The sequence below is a fragment of the Vicia villosa genome, linkage group LG3, assembly GCF_029867415.1.
Source record: "Vicia villosa cultivar HV-30 ecotype Madison, WI linkage group LG3, Vvil1.0, whole genome shotgun sequence".
NCBI classification, from domain to species: domain Eukaryota; kingdom Viridiplantae; phylum Streptophyta; class Magnoliopsida; order Fabales; family Fabaceae; genus Vicia; species Vicia villosa.
Genome location: NC_081182.1, coordinates 61,044,787 through 61,066,217, shown reverse-complemented (window position 1 = coordinate 61,066,217; position 21,431 = coordinate 61,044,787). Strand labels below are relative to the sequence as shown.

Below are 21,431 nucleotides of genomic sequence, written 5' to 3'. Positions count from 1 at the left end.
GAACAAATGATCCATTTTTCGCAACCTTTCACATTTCAAATTTCATCCACTCTATGAATTTTCTCGTCTTCTTTTTCTACAAAATATACTCTTCTCCATTAAACGATGGATATTTTTTTAAGTGAACTGTTTGAAGTCATTTCCTTCCTCCCTGGACGTTTAGTTTTGAACACGAATTAGACTCTGATGCCACTTGTTGAGCAAGTGACTTCAAACATAATAGGCAAGTGAATTTTAAAGTACATAAATCGTGATTAATCTTGATTTTTTTTTTTTGAAAAATAATTTATGTTAATGTGGAGATAAAGAAGTGAAAAATAGAAAGAATGAATTATAGAGGAAAGAAAATAAATCAACAAAAATAAAAGAGATAATGATAGAGAGCTTACACTAGAATTTATAGAGGTTTGACCTAATCATTTTCCTTATTTATTTCCCCAAGATTTTCTTCTTCAGAGTTTCACTAAAATAATATTTTAAAGTTTTATGGATATGCCTAAGAACCTTATTACACATGTTGATTCCCCGAATCAAATAAAGCTCTTGACGGCTAAGCTCACGAACCAAATAGAAATTTTATCGACTAATCTCAAAAACCAAATATAAATTTTACCAGGGTAATCTTAATAACCAAATAGAGATTTTACCAAGATAATCTTAAGAACCAAGTATATCAAACAAGAGAATCACACTCTAGATGAATAACACATAAGCAAGAACACTAGTACAATCAAACTCTCACAGGTATTTTTCATTCACAAGACACTAAGGTAATTTTAGTGAAAGAATATAAAAAGGAGAGAAGAAGAGTAGGAAAATAAAAAACAATAGTTGAAAGCTGAACTCAGGTGTAATTTGAAATGACAAAAAGCCTACTTTATATAGGAAATGATTTGACTTAAAAAGGAAATGATCTATAGATAAAATTAAATTTCATAATCGATTGTGCCATAGCTAATTGATTATGAGAACCAAAATACGACAAACATAATTCTCAAAAAGAAAAAAACCCCAATGCCTAGTGTCGTAATCTATTAAGGGTGTCTATAATTGATTAGAAAGTCATTTTCCTTTCTCTAATCGATTAGAATAAGCCCCTAATCAATTAGGCAATGTAAATACTATTGAGAAATAAGAGTGAGTTGTGTATGTCTTACATTTCTTGAAAAATTTGAGGTTAGGCACTTTATAAGTGAGAGGACATACATTAATTTCCTTAAGATTTAGGGTGAATATGTGGCATCTCTCTCAATTGTTTGGGTGAGTCTTTGACCTTTAATTGAGTGTTTTATACAATGTGTATGCTTCCATTTAATGATGACCCAAAAGTGGTATTAGAGTCTGATTCGAGTAAGGGATCAGGTCCTTGTATTGAAAGTCTTCCTGACATGGTGGTGGTTAGACGATGTGTCCCGTTGAAGTGCTCGTGATGTGGTAAGGGTGTTTGTAAATGGAGGTACAAGTATGTGGATGAAAGAGTTTCCACTTGAGAGGGAGCATAATGGATGGCATCACACTTGAGTGGGAACATAATGGATGGACTAACACTTGAGGGAGAAATTTTTAAGAAATAAGTGTGAGTTGTGTAAGTCTCACATTGCTTGAAAAAGTGGAGGATGAACACTTTATAAGTAAGAGGACTCATACACCCATTGCCTTAATCTTTTAGGTGAATGTGTGGTGTGTCTCTCACTTGTTTTGGTGAGTCTTTGACCTTTAAGTGAATGTTTAACCTAATATGGATGTTTCCCCTCAATGATCCAATAGTCCCCAATTGATTATAAATACTTTTTAATCAATTTACCACAAGCCTTTATAGGTTTTCAAGAAATTTTAAGGTGTTTTAGAAAAACATAGATGTTTAAAACTATTTTCAAATGTGTGTGTGAGAGAGAGAGAGTTGTGGTAGTAAATTAGGAGTTACTCTTATACATTTACAATGTACTGATCACTCACACACAAGACCATGTGAACTTTTACACTTTCTCTCTTTCACAACCTTGAAACTTCAAGATCTATTTCTAGATTCACCATTGATTCACCATTTTATTTGGGACCCGACTTCTTCTATCTGATGAGGTTTGAGATAACTTCTTTGATAGACACCATAACCAGAGGTTGCAAGATTAGAGATCTACCAAGACTCCACCCGAATGTCGCTTGACATTAAGTGTTGTCATCATCAAAATCACCAATTAATTCATCTGTAGAAGGTTGTATATGCATGAACATAGTTCCACAATTAAATTAATTTTTAGATTTATAATTGTATTTCACTTTTTATTATTCTTTTATGATCAAGAGGGGTCTTGGTTTATTCACCACTTCATTATTTACAGGATAAGTTGGAATAATTTGACCTTTTTTTTACAAAGACCCACACATTGATATCAACATCATTAAATATATTTTCATTTTTACTTTTCAATTGTCAATGCATGTCACCATTTAAAGATGGAGGTTTGTTTATGAAATGCTTCAGTTTAAAATAACTTTTTGAAGTCATCCACCATCTTGAGATGATTAATCTTTAAACAAGAGTTGGAATTTGATACCACTTATTGACCAAATGACTTTAAACACAAGAGATGGACAATTGTGATATAATATTTTTTACATATAAAAAAGGTGAGAAAAAAAATTGCAAAAATATTTTAAAGAAGAGAGGATAGTAGTAGAAGAAGAAGAAGAAGAAAAGGACAGAAAAATAAATGTGATCATATAAAGAGATAAAGGATATGAAGCAACACACTTAAACACTTAATTTATCTTGATTCACCCTAAATCCAGGAGGCCTACATCTAATCCCTTAGGATAACACCTTGTGATTTTTCACTATTAATAGAGCTTTTACACTAGTTCACCCCACATCCTTTACACCCAACTTTTATATAGGGTTGAGCTTGTAACCTCTAACGATAAAATTTTAAAGCTCTTACACCTTTTAAGTTCAAGAAAATTTCTCTCTATTGGTTTTACAGTTTTAGATTATAGATTTTAACAATGAAATACACAAGTTTCTACTTAAGAGATTACCCTTTTAACACTAAAACTATTTTAAGTGAATATTAAAATTTTAGTAATAAGGTGAGAGTAGATGACAATGAGTTTTTCAAAAAAAAATTGTGTATTTTCAAAGGAACACAAGACCTTTAATAGTAGAAAATTTATACGAAAAAGGAGACTTTGGAAAGTCTCAATCTGACTCATAATCAATTATGCTACTACCATGATCGATTATGCACTTCAAAATAAGGAAAATCTTTGTAGAATCTTGATCATAATCTATTACTATGTCTTCATAATCAATTACTAAAAAATTATGCGTAATAATCGATTTCATAACTACCATAATCAAATTTAGACCAAATATTACTTCATAATCAATTACAGTCACTTCCGAATTGGTTACACTTAGTTAAAAATAATTTTGGAAAAATATTTTGCGAGTGTGAATATGATTTTAGTACTTGGAGAGTAGCATACTTATTTTAAGTAATTGATCCTATAAATATATAAAACTTGAGCTTCAAATCTAATGATATGTTTTTAGTGGATAAATCAATTTTATTGTTTTTGTTATTTGCATTTGATCTTTTAAGTCAATCATGATATAAAGAAATTAGTTAAGTTAATATTTATTCTTCATTATTTTAAATCAATCATGATAATGAAAAATTAGTGAAGTCAATACTTATTCTTCATTATTTGATTATGTTCTTGATATGTTACTTGGTTCCCCTTTGCCATCCCCAAAATATGTTAAGCACATAAAATCATATGTGCTAGTTTCAAAATTCATGGTCATAATGACATTTATTTTAGTTTTATTTTATGAGAATATATTAAGGTGTTTTTTTTCGCTTTATGTTGAAATTTCATTTTTGATTAGAGCTATTAATTTTACTTTCATTTCTTTGATTTATAAATCACAAATAATGTTATATTGTCATATTTATTACCTATTTATTTTAAATAATTGATTCTTACATCAGTGACCGACTATTGTTAGTGTGTGAGATACTTTTAGTGAGGAGAGAAAGAGAGAAAATGAAGAATAAGGATTATTATTATTATTAAAGATAATAATAGAAACTGAATTACAATATGTATTTATATACAACTAAGTGACTTGTATACTAAGTAACTAACATAGCAAACCCTAACTAACCTAGGCTTGAACTACAACTTAGATTATGTCACAACATACCCCCTATAATTCAAGTTGTCGAACTAACTAATCATAGCCGATATGAACCGTTCCTAATTTATTTCTCAAAGTTAGGAATCTTTCGATCTTTAGTCTTTTGGTGAAAATGCCAGCCAACTGTGTTTCACTCGAGCAATGTCTCACTTCAAGTTCACTCTGGTTCATCTTCTCCCTCAAGAAATAAAACCTAGCCACAATTTTCTCACTCCTTTCGTGCAAAAATGGATTCTTTGCAAGATTAATGGCTGACTTGTTGTTAATCGGCAAAACTAGAGGTTTCTCCATTTCGGCCTCCACGATTTATTGATCCTTTTAAGTATCTCAAGATTATTCTTGCAGCCTTCATGTGTGACACCCTTGGTTCGCTCATGTATCTGCTCACTAATCCAACTGAGAAACCTATATCAGGTCAACGGTTGGACATATATCTCAGAGATACGATAATTTGCTTGAACAAAGTGACATTGACTTTGTCTTCCTCTCCATGCTTCTCTCACTTCAAATTTGGTTAGACGGGTGAGGATGGAGGATTCAAATCATTCATTATGAGTCTCTTGAGTATTTCTTTGACATACTTCTTTTGATGCAACATCATACCTTGCTTGATAATTTGAAATTACATGCCTAGGAAATACGATTGGGGAAGGGATGTCGACAATTGGATTTGAAATTCCATGTGGTTTCTTTTCTCTAAATTTATGAAACTTTTATGCTTTATTTTCTTACATTAATGTCTTTGTAGTTAAGATTGGGGAAGGGATGTCGACAATTGGATTTGTAGAGTGTAGCTCGTTGAAGGATGACTTTATTTTGCATGTTAATATTGCAGATCTTTGAAAAATATGTTAATCCAAAAGGCAATTATTATGTCAAAGGTTTTATCACTCCTCGTTCAAAAGGATCATGTTGAATATTTGTAAATTAGAGAGCTCATATAAAACAAATCAATCTCGTTGAAGGTGTCTCTTTTTGTTTGAAAGCCTTAAAACTTTCAGATTCCAACTAAGGACAATTTAGCACAGAGAGATATTGTTATGTCAAATTCTTTATGTTCGATTATATATGAAAAATAGAAGTTCGGATGTCATCTCTTTTATGTTCGATTAATTACGAAAAATAAAAGCTCTTTTTTAAGTCATTATATGTTTAGTAATCAAATTTGCCATGGTTGACAAATATTTGAATTCTTAAAAAACATGTTTATAACAAAACATGTTTTTTTTTGGTCCTTGTATGTTTAGTAATCAAATTTGCCATGGTTGACAAATATTTGAATTCTTAAAAAACATGTTTTTTTTTTTGTCTACTAACTTCTAAAAACCAACAATGTATAAAGATAAGATTTCACCATAAACATGGTTATATAAACAGATTCAAATCATTGTTTGTATCAACCATATAGGTTAGTGTCACTTCACATATTCAATCAGAATCATTATTTTAGACGACATTATTAGACTTTTTATTAAAATAGAATTTCACTATCATAGTACAATGAAATATAATTATAAAAATCACTTAATTTATACTATTCGTTTAATATTATTAAACTAGTCATCATATATAAATTAATATATAATTCTCGCTCGCTAAACTACAAAAAAAACATGTTTAAGTTTATTAATTTTGATTAACATAACACAATTTGGCTCCAATACTAGATTCTTGCTCAACTACAAAACAAATCAACTTGTTTCAGTTAGTGGAAAACCAACTAATCATATATTAGTTTAGTTGCTAGAATAATAGTATAGAGTGTCGTGGCTACGTTTTGGCTCCAATAAAATACAATAAACTAGATGCCTTTCACCATTGAATAAAAGTATAATAATATTACCTTAGTTGCTTGCTTTACAGCCTTTCTCATTAATCTAATATATAACTAATTACCTATTACGTTAATTCATAATGTATGTAGCTCTCATTCTGTCAAACAAACAAAAAATGTAGCTTTGTTAAAATAACATATGACACTAAGTAAATAATTAAGAACATGAGCTTGACTATATGTTACCAAAATTTATAAATAATATCATTACTCAATAATTTCAGGGTCAGCTATTTTAAAAGTAATTTAGCCCTTAACACGCGATCTTAAAATTTTGAGCATTGCATTAAAAGGATAAAAAAGTAAATTAAATTATTCTTGATTTTTTTTCTTAGTAGTATGGTGGTTGAAATTTCACCTTTTAAAGATTAATGAATAGGATGTCGCGAGTTTGAATTTGCGCCTCTAATATCTAAGTTTTGTTTGGATTGATGAAATCGAAGGGAACGAAACGGAATAATAGAAATAAAATGACATTTTATTGTTTGAATAATTCAAAAATGAATGGAGCAGAGTGGTATGAATTCAATTCATTTCCATCACATACCACCAAATTCCCCCCTCCGATTTGGGAGGAATGAACAACTTACTTTGTTCCGTTCTAAAATTTTCAAATAATAAAATAATATTTTCGTTCTGCTCCGCTTCATTCCACTTCATCCCGCTCTGCTCCGCTCCTTTCTGCTTCATCCCACTCTGTTCACGATATTCAAACATAACTCTAATATCTCGGCACAACTATCAATTCAGTTGGTTTAACGAAACAATTATCTACGATTTTATTATTGATAAATATGATTAATCATATTTAATTTATCACATTGCTCTACTTATCAAAGTTTCACCAAGTATTTTTTTTTTTGAAAATATATACTTACATATAGAACAATATTTATTGCCCAAGTCCACAATTTCAATTTATGGACAAAAAGATATTTGCATGAGATGGATCTCCTTAAAGTCAAATATCTAAAATTTCGAAGAATGCCGGTGTGACAAACACTCAACTCAAGTTAAAAAAAAAAAAAGAGCATTCTTTAATGTTATTTACTATTTAAATAAAAACTACTCCTTTTGAATTTGTGTGTGCTTGTTTTTATTAGAGACCAAATTAGTCGAGAGGGTCCTTAATTAAATTAATAGGAAAAAACAAAATCATGTCTAATTATTATAAAATATTTTATCATAAAAAAAAACTCATATCTTACCCTTAAATTATTGAATAGATTAGCAAGTTTAAATTAATCTAAAATAAAATATCTAGTATATTAATAGGAAAATACTTATATGGACACAGCTACACCACCTGAATTTACACACAACCAATCACATATTTTTATTAATTAAATAATAAAACTAAAATTATCTCTCTCCTCCATTATCACAACCACCCTCCATGTTGGCAATTAAAAACGAAATTAAATTTTAAATAAATTTAAATTCTCTCTCTTCTTATTGGTTGTTCCTAAATATATGGATTTAAGTCCGTGTCCATGCAAGAATTGCTCATATTAATAAGGGTAATTTTCAGTACATATATCTTGTATTTCTCAAGGACCCATAAAAATTCAATATTAACTCTTTTGGACAGAAGCTTCTAGAGTCACATTGTCCGAAATAAAGCTTTCGATATATATATATATATATATATATATATATATATATATATATATATATATATATATATATATATATATATATATATATATATATATATATATATATATATATATATATATATATATATATATATATATATAATTGTTTTTCATAGTTCTCAACTCTAAAGAATTTATCTCATTATCTGGACTGCAAGGTTCAAGTGCTGGAAATGTTTGGTATATTTAATCACTTGGAAGAGAAGACATAAATTGTTTAGCTATAACTATAGTGTCCATGGTTCAATTACAAATTTGTTTTTCCTTACTATATCTACGCCATTTTCTTTATCATCAAGAAATAATTACTTACATTTTCAACACCCTCCTCCAATCTTTTTTTCTATAAAACTATTATTCGTATAGCTTCGTATATATAAGCGAAAAAAATGAATGTTATGAACAATATTAACATATACATGAAGGAATTGGATTTTTGTTGAGAAAGAATCATAACATTTTCTCAAACTTGTCAAGCTTATTTACCCTTTGCATAGACCTCAAGAATAGTGCGAACAAAATACCTGCATGTGAATAAGCTTATACCAGTAAGTCACAAAAAAATAAAGCTCATGAAAAAACTATGTGATATAAAACTCACCTGCACCAACAAATGATCCATTTGCAAAAGTTTCATTGCCTTGGCTACTCAAATTAACACCTATATTTAGCAGGGTTCCTCCTAATACTGTGTACATAGTAGCCATTTGTAACACTGTCGCTTTCCGAGCAGCTCTTTCAGACTAGAAAATCGAGATACATATTGTAAGTTGAAGAATCACATAAGAACTTACATGATAAACACTTAATTAAGCTGTTTATCCAAACAGGACCTATAATATGCGAAAGTAAAAGAATTTGCATACCTCTAGTACTCGAACTCGGAGTTTCAGATCCCCGGCCTCAACTTGTTTTACAAACTCCTCTATTCTTTGAACTCTGTATGGCATTGACATGGAATTTGTTCTTACCTACAAATGTTCCATGAGATTTGTCAGTACTAGTTTTACATGGTGCCATCGTGAAAATAATGCTTCAAACCAAAATTTTAAATTGCGAAGAAAAATCATCTGAAAGGAAAGGCTAAAATGGAAGTTCCAGGTAAAGCTCGGTACATCATTTGCTTGCTTAGTTATCTGCTGGACAAGTTGTGGCCCGGTTGGCTGCTTTTGCCTTATATCTAGAAGTTCCTGTGAAAGCATGTATGATGTATTATGTATGAGTATTTGGCCTTTTAACCGAGAATGAGAACAATAAAAGGCCATAAACGATATGAACCTGCGCATAAGGTGCAGCAATCTTCACAAAGGAGAAATCTGGATTGAGTATGTAACCTATGCCTGCCAGAACAACAAAAACCAAAAAACGATTAGATAAAGTATAAAGCACTACTAAATTTTAGCTTGCCTTAAATCGGGACAAAGGGGAGGTGTTAATTCATGCGCATAAGAAGAGAAGGGGAAAACCTTCAAGTGTGGAAAATGCTCTAATAACAAATGTGAAGGTAGATGGAAACCGGAATGGCTGGTCTTGAGCTATTGCGAACAAATCCTGCCACGAAATTCCATCAGTAATAAAATTGTTATAAATTCTGCTGATACTATGGAACAAACCAGTAAAGCAATTATATTCCTTCTTCAACAACGAACAACGGTTGTATCAGTCCAAAAGAACTAAATACTCGCATACCTCTCCGATCGCAGACAATGTCTGCTGTTGATCTGGCGTTTGGCTTAGAAGATTGTCCAAGAAGTACTGTACAGATCTCCTAACCTGAAAGTAAAATTTAGAAATTTATAAGATCAAGACAAGGATCATAGTTTCAAACTGTTAAATGAATCTTGTAAATTATTAAAGGTGCTTTGTATCCTTACAGCTGAAAGGTCCCCGGTGGGTTGGAGTGCTCCAAGATCGATAAGGCATTGCATAACCTACACCATTGTCAATTGAAAGTTTAAGTGAATATGAAAGGGGCCTTGGAATTGGTAATTTCAAGTTCAAAGAAACTTCAGAGTGCTTATATGACTAAGTAGCCAGTTATGTAAAGTCGTGTATTAAAAAAGTACGTCGAGTCAACTATACAATAACGGTTGAAACAATAGTGTTTGAGAGAAATTGTATCTAGACATCATACTGATATGTAATTGAGTGTGTATTGAGCATTTGTGATTGTATTTTTTTTTCTTATATATTTCTAGCTGTATTTTCTTTATTATACAACAGATAAATATGACAGATTCACTGCTATAATTTGGTTTTATTGTAACAACAAATTATAAGCCTTAAAATGTGTGACACATGCACCTATTGTATGGATGAACCGTAACATTTTTTATTTTCCCATTCAACTATATATCACAATGTTACAATGTTATTGTTAAGTCCTGCTTGATAAAAAAGTCTGCCAATGTTATAATCTAATTTCTGTGAGATTTTGTAGAAAATATTAGAAAAAAAAGGAGTTAAGATTGCTTATATTCAAGCAATCAAGGTTATGAGGGGTCTCAACTAGTTGAGGACACGAGGTGGAGATACGGACGATTTTCCCATGAAAATAGGATTGCGCCAAGATTAAACCCTAAACACTTAGTTTTGGATGTACTTACGGATCATATCCAACAGCTAGAGTCGGGGGAAAAATTAAATGGGCAGTTGGAGACTTGGAAACGAGTCTTAGAAGCATATGGCTTCCAGCTAAGCATAAACAAGACAAAGTATATGGAATGTAATTTAAACAAAAGGTGAAGCATGTCTAGCTTAGAGGTGAAAGTTGGAGATTTAATTTAATCATATCACAAGTTACGCAGTTAAAAATGTCGTGGGTCTAGAGTACAAAATGACAAGAGACATGGAAGGAGGTGCAAACCAACGAATTCAAACTGGGTGGTTGAAATGGATAAGAGCCTAAGGTGTTTTATGTGATATGAAAGTACCGTTCAAAATGAAGGAAATATTTTTCAGACAACTGTAAGAGCGGACAGAGTGTTAGGCCGTAAAGAACTGACACGAAAAAAAAATTAAGTATAACAAAGATGAGGATGTTGCATTGGATGTGTGGTAAGTCTAGATGGGATATGGTTCAACATGATAACATTAGAAAGAGAGTTGGAGTAGCACCTATTATAGAAAAAATGGTGGAAACTAGGTGGTTTGGACAAGTAGAGAGAAGACTAGTGAATTCTATAGAAAGGTGAGTAGATCAGATAGAAGATAGTCAAACCGCTAGAGGTTGAGGAAGACCTACAAATATTGTAAGAGAAACTATTAAAAAAGATCTCAAGATTAATGAATTGAATAGAAGTATGGTATTTAATAGAACATTATGCATGTAGCCAATCCCAGTTAGTAGGATAAGACTTGATTGTTGTTTGTTGTTTTCTGTTCCATATACTTCATCTATGAACAAATAATGTCCAAAGACATTAAAAGGGGAAATACATCCATATCCTACTTCTTAATGCATCTATTCTATTAATAATTTTCATTTAGAAGCTCTGATTATACTTCATATCTACCAAGCTTCTCGCAATACGCAGACACGGACAAGCAGACAAAAAAACATGTTTCCTAATAGCTTATCAAGATATCAGATTGCAATTTTTTTAAGGTGACATTCGAAGCTTTAAATATGGCAAGTATAAAAAAAAGTCGACCTTTTTGGCGTCCTTCTCATAAACAGAATAAAAAAGTTCAAGCAATCTCTCTCGGGTGAAAGATTTTATCTCCCCCATCATGCCAAAGTCATAATAAATAATTGATTCATCAACATCAATAGCAAGATTTCCAGGATGTGGATCGGCGTGAAAGAATCCCGTTTTCAATATCTGTAATACAAACAAAAATCATATTAAAAAATTCCAATGAATCAATGAGATGAACATATTCAACACCTAACAATAGATCGAGTTTCAGACAGAAAGAAACAAGGTTGAGGACCTGAATCAAGTATGCCTCAATAGCACGTGATGAGATCCTATCTCGATCATAACCACGAGACGTTAATGTATCCACTTGATTTATTTTAACACCTGTTCCCGGAAGGTAAATTCAAAGTTAGAGCAGTTATGAATCCTAGTTCAGTGGCATAATGACAGAGACAACACTTCAAGGAATGTAAATTAGTCAAGATGATAACCTGGTACATATTCCAAGGTCAACACCTTCATAGCTGTATAATCCCAATAAACTTGCTACAATGGTGCAAATGAAGGATATGTGATTAAAATTAATACTAGAGATTGGTAATTAAAATAGGTTAGATATTCAACAAGTTTTCAATATATGGGGATTTAGTATTGCAACAAGAAACATACAGGTACTCGGACCCACTTTATGTTTCGAAAATCTCGACGGAACCTATCAGCATTCTTCCCTTCATTTATATAATCAATTTCTTGATACAAAATCCTGAAAAATAGCATGTGCAGTAGGTTATTGAAAAGCCCAAAAAGAGTTGCGTAGAGTTTAACATGTAATGAGGGAAGGTGAAATTTTCTTCTAAAATAATGTCGGTACAACTTACGTTGCACATTCTTCATATATACCGATCCAATCTCTAGTTGGACCGCCTAGAGTTTCACTTCTCTGAAAATACTCCGCAATCAGCTTTAAGTTTTCTGGACAAGACAAACAAACTCGTTTGATTAAAATGTGAACTTACAACAATAACCAAGCTTTAAGATCACTTGTTTGGATGGTATCATAGAACCTCACAAAATGTGCAAATGGTAGAAACAAAATGAGCGCAACTTACGCAAGTCAATGTCAAAAAGCTTCTTCAAGCCAGGCCTTTGAACTTTGATAACTACTTTTTCGCCATTGTGCAGAATCGCACGATGAACCTGACCAAGACTGGCAGCAGCAATTGGCAGATCTTCAAACTCTTTAAACAACACATTAATGGGAGCACCTAATTCGCTCTCAATAAAGCCTCTTGCTTTCTCTGGGGAGAAAGCAGGGACCTTGTCCTGAAGAATGTTATATTAAGAATTAAAAATATGTGCAACCAAGTTTAATATACTAAATCAATGAATCTCCAATGAACGTGAAAACATCGACAAAAAGATCTATAAAAAAATTACCTGCAATTTTGCGAGTTCATCCACAAATTCACTGGGGAATAAATCAGACCGTGTTGATGATAACTGCCCAAGTTTAATGAAAGTTGGACCGAGCTGTAATACACATTCCCTTAACCATGAAGCAGTTTTCCGCCTTCTGCTTTTCTAAAATGAAATGTTAAATTACTTCAGCTCATCAAAGCATAAACAAAAACTTAAATGACTATTAACATTAACAGAATCTACCTGCTTTTCTTCTGTAAAGCCACCCACATACGCCCATTTCGCATTGTCCAAAAGAACACGAACACGCAAAGAAAGAACAAACGACCATACATCAATAGATCTCTGCAAGGAACTGTAGTTTTCATTGGCCCAACTGAAGCCTTCGTCCGACGGCAAAACCTTCAACTCTTCCAACGGTGGAAGTTCATTGGAGGTTTCCGGTTTCGCTATCTTTGCCTTTGTCAATGCTGGTGCAGGATCTCTTCTTACCAAACTTGCTCCATTAACCGCTTGCTTCGTTCCATTCACCGTCTCCGCTTTATTGCCTGACATTGTTTTTCTTTTCGCTATCTCAGTTACCGGTACCATTTTAACCGCTCTACCGTTACTACCATAGCTTGACGGAGGCGTTTCCGTCTGCCGCATTTTCACCACAAACCTATGAAACTTATCAGATGCTGACCTTTTATTCTTTAACAATTTGTGAACTGAAATCAAGCTTGTAAAAGCAAGATTATCGAATGGTCTTCGCTGATTTACCGAATCTATATTGTTACAATAACAGCCATGCAAAGCCATAATTACAGCCATTTATGGTGATGAATGATAATACCTATAACAAAAATCAGTATAAACAATAAGCATAAAATGAAACTAACTAACCAATAACACATAAAGCTTATGAACTCTATCAGAGATAATTGTTTATCATACAAATCTCAAACTTAACTAAGAAAAAAAAAACATAGAATTTGATATTCAGTTATTCATAATCAATCAATCAATCAATAATGATTTAGAAGCACTAAAGAGAACAATACTTTATACATAAATATATAAACTTTTCATCAAATTATTAAAAGGGAAAATCTCAAATCACATACCAAGTTGAGATAGCTTAGGAAAGAACAATACTAACAATTGATAAAAAAACACATATGAAGAATTGAGAGAAGAAGAATGGAAACATACCAGGAGGGTTAAAAGAGACAGAAACCCTCTTTAAGGACCCACAAAGTACTAGGAGGATATTGTTACTTCCACGTTTCAAAGGTTTAACAAGTGGTTGAAACTTGAACATGAAGCATTATTGATTCACTCCATTTTTTGTTTTTGTTTTTGGTTTAAACAAGCAAAAGGAAGTGGGATTTTTATTATTATTTGCATAAAAAAGAAAAGAAGAAAATAAGTGTGTGGAATGTTGGACAACCACAGTTGAGAAGAGTTGTTGTGTGTGTTTGAACCGCATGTGTCTCTAGTTTGTGATTCGGTGAAGAAAACGTGTGGTACTCTTTGTGTTGGGAAATAATATCCCTTGAATTGACTCATGGAAGTATCTCACACAAGATAAAGATTTTGCATTTCATTAACGGATTGTTGTTATAATAATTAAGAAAATTATTATTATTATTTAAAAATATCTATCTAAATTGTTAAATTTAAAATAGTAAAGACAACTATTGGTGATGTATAATTTGTCAAAGATATGATAGTAATATAAATTATTTATTTAGTATAATAATAATATTTCTACTATTATTTACTTTCAAAAACATAAGTATTATCATTCTACTTTCTTCTTCATTTGCTCATAGTTTGATACAATAACTTAATTAGTAATTAATATCATCATATTAGTTCACAAATATTAACTAAGTTAAATTCAAATATCTAATTTTTCTCAACACGCTATTTGCACGACCGTTTCAATCAAAAGTTTTTATTACATTAGGTATATATAGGGATGGCAAAAAAGTCCGTATCCGTGGATATCTGCGGATAATATCTGTCATGGATACGGGACGGATAGTTTAATCGATATCCATGGATAAAATGAATGGATATTTAAATACTCGTTTTTAAATGGATATGGATACGGATTTGATGATATGTATCCACGGATATCCGTATCCGTTAATAAATTATAAAATTATTTAAATATCATTAGTTTAAATCATTTAAAGAAGGAAATTAAACTTGTGATGAAGAAATTAATGTGACTTTTTTTTGTTAAACTAAGAGCAAATTGTATGGATTTTATGACATAATAATTGTTTGTGTCTTTAAAAGAGTTGAACATTTTTTTTTCAAAAAATAATTTTAGAAAGAAATGTTATCCATGAATATTTGTAAATATCCACAGATATCTTAAAATCTATGGATTACCCGCTTAACGGATATCCGCACAGATATGAGGCGGATATGAATACCATATTTATTAAATGGGGCGGAAACGGATATCATACCACCCGTCCCCATGGATATCCATTTACATCTCTAGGTATATATTCTATAGTTACCTCTTTAATCTTATTACTATTTTTATTATTATTTGCCCCGGTTATAAAAAATTGACAACCAGTCAATTGATTTATAACTAGAGTGATTATTATCGTTATTATTATTTTACTGCTTGTTATAGAAAATTGACAACTTGTCAAGTGTTCTATAATAAGTGTCGCTATTTTTATTATAAATTTCGTGTGGAGGTATAAAACCATATATATATATAGTTACTAACTTTTATATTTAGTAGATATCTAAATCCCATTTGCAGATACTAACTTTTATATTTAATGGAATTCTAATACTCCATATGGAATTCTGAGACTCCATATGGAAATACTAACTTCCATATAGATACTACCTTTAACATTTAATGGACTATTTCACAAAATAATTTATAATGACCGGATATCATTGAAATTACTAATGTATTTTATCTTTTGTTTTCATTCATCATATATGTTATCTTAACACTTGTAACGGCTACATGATATTTTAACACAATTTTTTTTCTTTTTCCCAACAAAAATATAACGGCCATTTTTGAAAATTATCTCGATACATACTTCTACTTCTTTCATAACTTTCACATCATTCTCAATATTCATCCATATTTTTTCAAATGACTAAATTTCTTATTTTGTTCATTACTCTACTTGTAATTATTTTGTTTCTTATCAATATTATCAAACATGAAGAATTAGGTAATGATTTTGTAGCTTTAATGATAATTATCGTCTTACCATTACTAGTCATAGATTGGTTTATTAGTAGAGGTTTTCGAATATTATGTGGTCCTAGATTTTGCAATTGAATAAATTGATAAATATTGATTATGTTCATCTGAATTATAGATATAATCATGTCAAATTTTAAGCATCAATTCAAAATTCTAAACATAATTGGGGACAACTTCATAACCTATAACAATAATTTAATATAGTATCTTACATGTGAAGGACTTAACAAAATCCTTGAAGGGGACAATTCTGGAAAATCGACAGACGACCTAGATGAAATGGAAAAGAGAAAGTCAAAAGTGAACAAAATAATCAAGTACCATCTTGATGATGGATTGCAAACAGAATATTCAAATGCTAAAGATCCCAAGGTTTTATGGGACAAAATTAATGCAAGATTTAGACATTAGAATAAAGTTTTCATACCCTCATTAATGGATCAGTGGAACAAGTTAAGGTTCCAAACAAAAGTGTCATTGCATATAACTCTGTTATGCATTAGATTATAGCACAGTTAGAATTTTGTGGCACAATTATAACTAAAAAAGAAAAGTTGGAAAAAAATGTTTTCAACTTTTCATGCATCCCAAGTATTATTGCAACAACAATATAGAATGAGGAAATTTGCCGAGTATTCTGATTTAGTTGCAGCTCTTCTAGTGGCTGAACAAAATAACAAGCTCCTTATAAAAAAACCACCAGTCATTGACCCACAAGAACAATAACATATCCTGAAATTAATGTCGCGACTTTTAATCGTGAGCGTGGTGGCTTTGATAGTCTTAAGAGATGTGGTGGTCATGTTCGTGTTGATGGTAAATCATGCTCGTTTTGATGGTCACAATCGAGGAGGATATCATGGTCAAAACCTTTTTCACGGTCGAAATCATTTTCGTGTTAGAGGACGTGGACGAGGTCATATGAATAATTATAGATCTCCCAGATATGGCCAGAATAATTGGAATCACTAAGGAAAGAGTAAGTATATCCAAGAAAATCCCTCGAGGAATTATGAGGATGTATGTTACAAATGCGAAAAGAAAGACCATTGGTATAAAGTGTGTAAAACACCAGAACATTTGTGTAAAAGACAAATGACATATGTAGAGGAAAAAGGAAAAGAAGTGAATTTTAATGAGGTTGAACCCAGAAATAATAATACATATTTTAAGACTGTTGATTTTGTTAGAGGTGAAACAAATTAAGTAACTATTTCTATTACAGAGATTTAAAAACATCTCTTTTCCCCAAAAATTGTAATTTTCAAATGGTAAAAATTTGAAAGTAATTTAAATTTTATCAATTTCGAGAGGGTGTGAGTATTGCGGTGTAGGGTTGCAAGAGAGATTCTCCAAATAAACAAATAAACAAAACAATGGGCTTAGGCCTTGACCCATATGTGAGAGAAAGAGAATTGATCCATATTTGCAAAAATTGTGTGCAGCAAGAGAACAGTGCGCGCGAGAAGAAGAAAACGCAGCATCAGCGGAAAAGAGAAGAAGAAAGGGTTGTGCATTGTATTTTGGTACTGTAAACGTGTTCCATTGTAACTGAAATTTCAGTACGTTGTTCTTCTCATTCAACTCGTTCCTTTGATAAATTATATTTCTGTTTTTCTCTTCTATATAACCCTCGATTCTACACTTGGTCTCCTTCATAACTCTACACAGTTTTTTTATTCTTATAAAATTGTATAGGAAGAAGATCAACAAAAGAAACAGAGCCAAAAATGAAGATGGTAAACTCCTTCAACCTCAAGGTAACTCTCATTTTGAAACTTGCTCTGGAATTAGTTAATTCAAATATGCATGCCATGTGTTTGTGAAAATGTTCTTGTTATGTGGTTAGTTAAATTATGTGATACCTGGGATGAAATTGTATATTTTTTTGGAATTGCATTGTAATAAATGTTGCTTGTGTGTTTTCAGAGAGCTGCAGCTGGGATTAAACGGATTAATCTAGACGGCCTCCGGTGGCGAGTTTTCGATGCCAAGGGCCAGGTAAGTGAGTGTGCAGTTTTTGCATGTTTTCTTCTCATGAATAAACAAACAGGGAGTCAATGAGACAGTAAAATAATGTTTTTTGGTGTAATAGTTTAGCAGTCATAAGCAATTAGTCATTTCTTTCGGAAGGTCAAACCATGGACTAGTATTGGTGAAGCATTTTTAAACCATTTATTGGGTGAATTACATGCATATAAAAAACATCAATATGCATTTTTGATTAGCGTCTGGACTCTGGATTGTGATCAACTGCCGAGTGATTGGCTTATTTGAAGTCATAACATTATTTTGCTAATTTATATGGTCCTCCTGTAGATTCTTGGGAGGTTAGCATCTCAAATAGCTACTGTCGTTCAAGGAAAGGATAAGCCGACTTATACTCCTAACCGTGATGATGGAGATATCTGCGTTGTGCTTAACGCCAAAGATATTTGTGTGTCTGGGAGAAAACTTACAGACAAGGTCTACTACTGGCATACAGGGTACATTCTCGGCATTACTACATTTTATACTTTTTGCTAGAACCAAATAAATATTTATAATTTTAGGCTTATTTATAATTCTAATGGTTTTTTCTGTGATTTAAAGGCCTATTTTCTAGGAAATTTTGTCTCAAATGTTATAATTGTCGTTCTGAATATGGTTTCTTGTGCAACATAATCTTTTGACATTATTCAAATTATTGACTAAAATTAATGGCGTGTAGGTATATGGGCCACCTTAAGAAAAGAACTCTGAAGGATCAGATGGCTAAAGACCCTACGGATGTTATTCGCAAAGCTATTCTACGCATGCTGCCTAAAAACAACCTACGTGATGTAAGTGCCTTGTAGATCAATGGTTTTGGGATTTTTTAAACCAAGCATGGAATAAAATTACTGGTTGCCAGAATTAGTGTTTTTATGGTTGTTGGTTTGCATTTTTTCTAGAGTAGAATCTTATGGAAAACCAAAAGTAGAAAACTCCGAACTGTATGAAATGACATTGTAAGGATGTTTGGTTATGATTCCTACTAGAACTGATTTTTACTGTAGGAATCAAATCTATTGAAAGTTACTTGAGGGTATCTTTAATGGTGAATAAAATTGATCTTGTTGTAGGACTAGTGATTTTCCAAAACCCAGTGCCCTGTAAGCAGCATTATAACAACCCATTGTTTCCTAAAATATCTCTACAGTTATACTTCCAAGTTAATGATATGTCCCAAAAAAAATACAGATTCAAATCTTTTACAATCTATTTTTGATCGTCTAACCCATACATACCTATGACCATTTGGTGCCAAATTACAGTTCAAAAAACCCAAAGAAAAGAACGAGGACAGAGTATCAAGGCAATATATATCCTTTAGTTAAAATGTCACAAGTCACAACCATGTTTAGCAGCTAACCATATCCCTTGTAACTGTAAGAATCTCTATTTTTTCATAATTGAAGACAATAAGCCCGCAATTTGGAGTATGTGACACGAACTATTCATGCTATGTTGCTGGAGTGAGTCCCTTGACTTGTTTTATTATGAATTCTAAAATGTTAGTCTTCTACTATAACAACTCTGTTGAAGTTCCTGTTGTTATCCATTGTAAATTTTGCAACTGAAAATCAACCTTCATCATTCCATGTCAGTCAAAAAGTTAACGGCCATAATTTCTCATAAAAATTTTAATCACCAAAACTTTCACCAATAAAACTTGAATAATGCGACAAAGTAAGAGTGAGTAGATGTAGATCCATATCATAATTAAAATTCATGATGGGTGAACTTGAAGAATTTTATTTTAGTGATCAATAGAAGATTTAGGGGAAAGTAGCTGCCCCACATTTTAAGGTTAGGGCATCCCACAAGCCTTTGTGATGACATAAATCGGTAATCAATGACCCACCAATGAAAGTCCACCCTATAGGAATGGAATTGTGGCATCCAATAGGAACTTAACACATGACTTTTTTGTTGTTTGATCTACTAGGTGTGCCACGTGCTAGACAACTTCATGATTTGTTGTTTGTTCCTTCCATTTATCGTAGGATCCAATGTTTAGCTTAAGTATTTTGCTAGCACTCGGATTTTAAAATGAGAGGAGAGCATTTGGAATAGGGAACAGTGTTAGTGTACAAAAAGTTCATCAGTCATTTCATACAAGTCCAGAGAATTGCTAAAGAATTGTGTTCTTGATAGCTGTGATTTTCTAGTATTACTCTTTTCATCTTTTTTAGAGCTTATTTCAGTTTCTTTTTTATTACTAGTTCTGTAAAATTGAAGAATTGATCTTCTAAGTTGCATTTTCTTGCATTATTGCTAATCTATGTAGGACAGGGATAGAAAATTAAGGATCTTTCCTGGAAGTGAGCACCCTTTTGGTGATCGGCCACTGGAGCCTTATGTGATGCCTCCCAGGACAGTGCGAGAAATGCGACCACGAGAAAGGCGTGCAATGATTCGAGCACAGAAGAAGGCGGAACAGCAACAAGAGAATGCTGAGCAGCGACAACAGAATGCTGATGAATTGAAGAATGGCAAAAAGAGTGAAGCACAAGAGAGTGCATGAAAACGTTATTTGCTCATGGGGGTTGATACTAACCTATGGGTCATCATTAACAAAAAGCCATCTTTATTTGTAGTGTTTGCCAAAACCTATAAAATCTTGATTTGTGTTTGAATTATTGTTTCTAAGGTTTCCTAAAGATTGTAGTTAAGAAGAAACTGTGTTTAATAAACAATCTTGCATCTTTTTGTGATAATGCTTCAAGTTCAAATCTGAAAGTGTAAGGCAAACTGCTACTTTTGCATTTTAAAGATACTGTTTTTTATTTTCCTTCTGGTCTTATAGAATTCAGGACACATAGATTAAATGAATTAAAAAACGAGGAGTGAGCTCCAAGGCTACCATAATGATTCTTTATAATAAGAACTTGAGGTAAGAAGTATGGTAGGAAATTGCTATATTACATTTTAAGAGGATGTTTGAGGCCGGGGCTAAACACGGTGGGATTTAAGCCACCATCTGAATAGGGTGAAATTTTTTAAGTAACACGCTGATAAGATCAATCATAATTTCAATTTTCAAGGACCACAGCCAGAAAAGCTGATTAGAGAAAATACTCGGAAATACTAACTAACACTTGAAGAATAATGAAATAAGCATATCCATTCATTAAAAAAAAAAAAAGAGAAATTCTTTTCTCCCACGCATCTCAAAAGTCCATTGGATTTTTTGAAATACCATGATTCTAGAAACAAGAACATGTATTTGGGTAGAATCTAAACGTCATGTAAATTCAATATATTTAAAATTTGCATGTTCGAATTCTAAGTCTAATTTTGTAAAAAATATGAAGGGTTTCACACCTCTATTTTAGAATCCGATGAATATTTAAATTAAAGAATTTTTACTTACAAATTTTAAAGATCTACTGAATTTGGA

At 31.9% G+C, this 21,431-nt stretch overlaps 2 protein-coding genes across 4 annotated transcripts; one reads left to right on the top strand and one right to left on the bottom strand.

Annotated features, from left to right (window-relative positions):
• Nucleotides 1-7,861: 7,861 nt before the first annotated feature.
• LOC131661622 (protein ACTIVITY OF BC1 COMPLEX KINASE 7, chloroplastic) lies at nucleotides 7,862-14,220 on the bottom strand. 2 transcript variants are annotated; one of them, XM_058931223.1, is made up of 17 exons: nucleotides 13,954-14,220; nucleotides 13,003-13,594; nucleotides 12,778-12,921; nucleotides 12,450-12,663; nucleotides 12,219-12,312; nucleotides 12,010-12,103; nucleotides 11,832-11,886; nucleotides 11,633-11,724; nucleotides 11,350-11,520; nucleotides 9,571-9,627; nucleotides 9,386-9,469; nucleotides 9,163-9,247; nucleotides 8,975-9,036; nucleotides 8,812-8,886; nucleotides 8,563-8,667; nucleotides 8,298-8,439; nucleotides 7,862-8,220 (listed from the first exon to the last, which is right to left on the bottom strand). In XM_058931223.1, exons 2-17 carry the CDS (start codon nucleotides 13,570-13,572, stop codon nucleotides 8,147-8,149), a joined length of 2,118 nt encoding a protein of 705 aa, XP_058787206.1. In that variant the 5' UTR covers nucleotides 13,573-13,594; nucleotides 13,954-14,220; the 3' UTR covers nucleotides 7,862-8,146. The 2 variants fall into 2 exon arrangements, with proteins under 2 accessions (XP_058787206.1, XP_058787207.1); XM_058931224.1 differs by lacking the exon at nucleotides 13,954-14,220 and having other exon boundaries at nucleotides 12,778-12,913; nucleotides 13,003-13,138.
• Nucleotides 14,221-17,420: 3,200 nt separating this feature from the next.
• On the top strand, nucleotides 17,421-20,822 carry LOC131655907 (uncharacterized). Of its 2 annotated transcripts, none has more exons than XM_058925701.1 (6): nucleotides 17,421-17,568; nucleotides 17,705-17,766; nucleotides 17,936-18,007; nucleotides 18,326-18,492; nucleotides 18,717-18,828; nucleotides 20,319-20,822. In XM_058925701.1, the coding sequence occupies exons 2-6, from the start codon at nucleotides 17,737-17,739 to the stop codon at nucleotides 20,553-20,555; spliced, it is 618 nt and encodes a 205-aa protein (XP_058781684.1). In that variant the 5' UTR covers nucleotides 17,421-17,568; nucleotides 17,705-17,736; the 3' UTR covers nucleotides 20,556-20,822. The 2 variants fall into 2 exon arrangements, with proteins under 2 accessions (XP_058781684.1, XP_058781685.1); XM_058925702.1 differs by having other exon boundaries at nucleotides 17,507-17,568; nucleotides 17,678-17,766.
• Nucleotides 20,823-21,431: the final 609 nt, after the last annotated feature.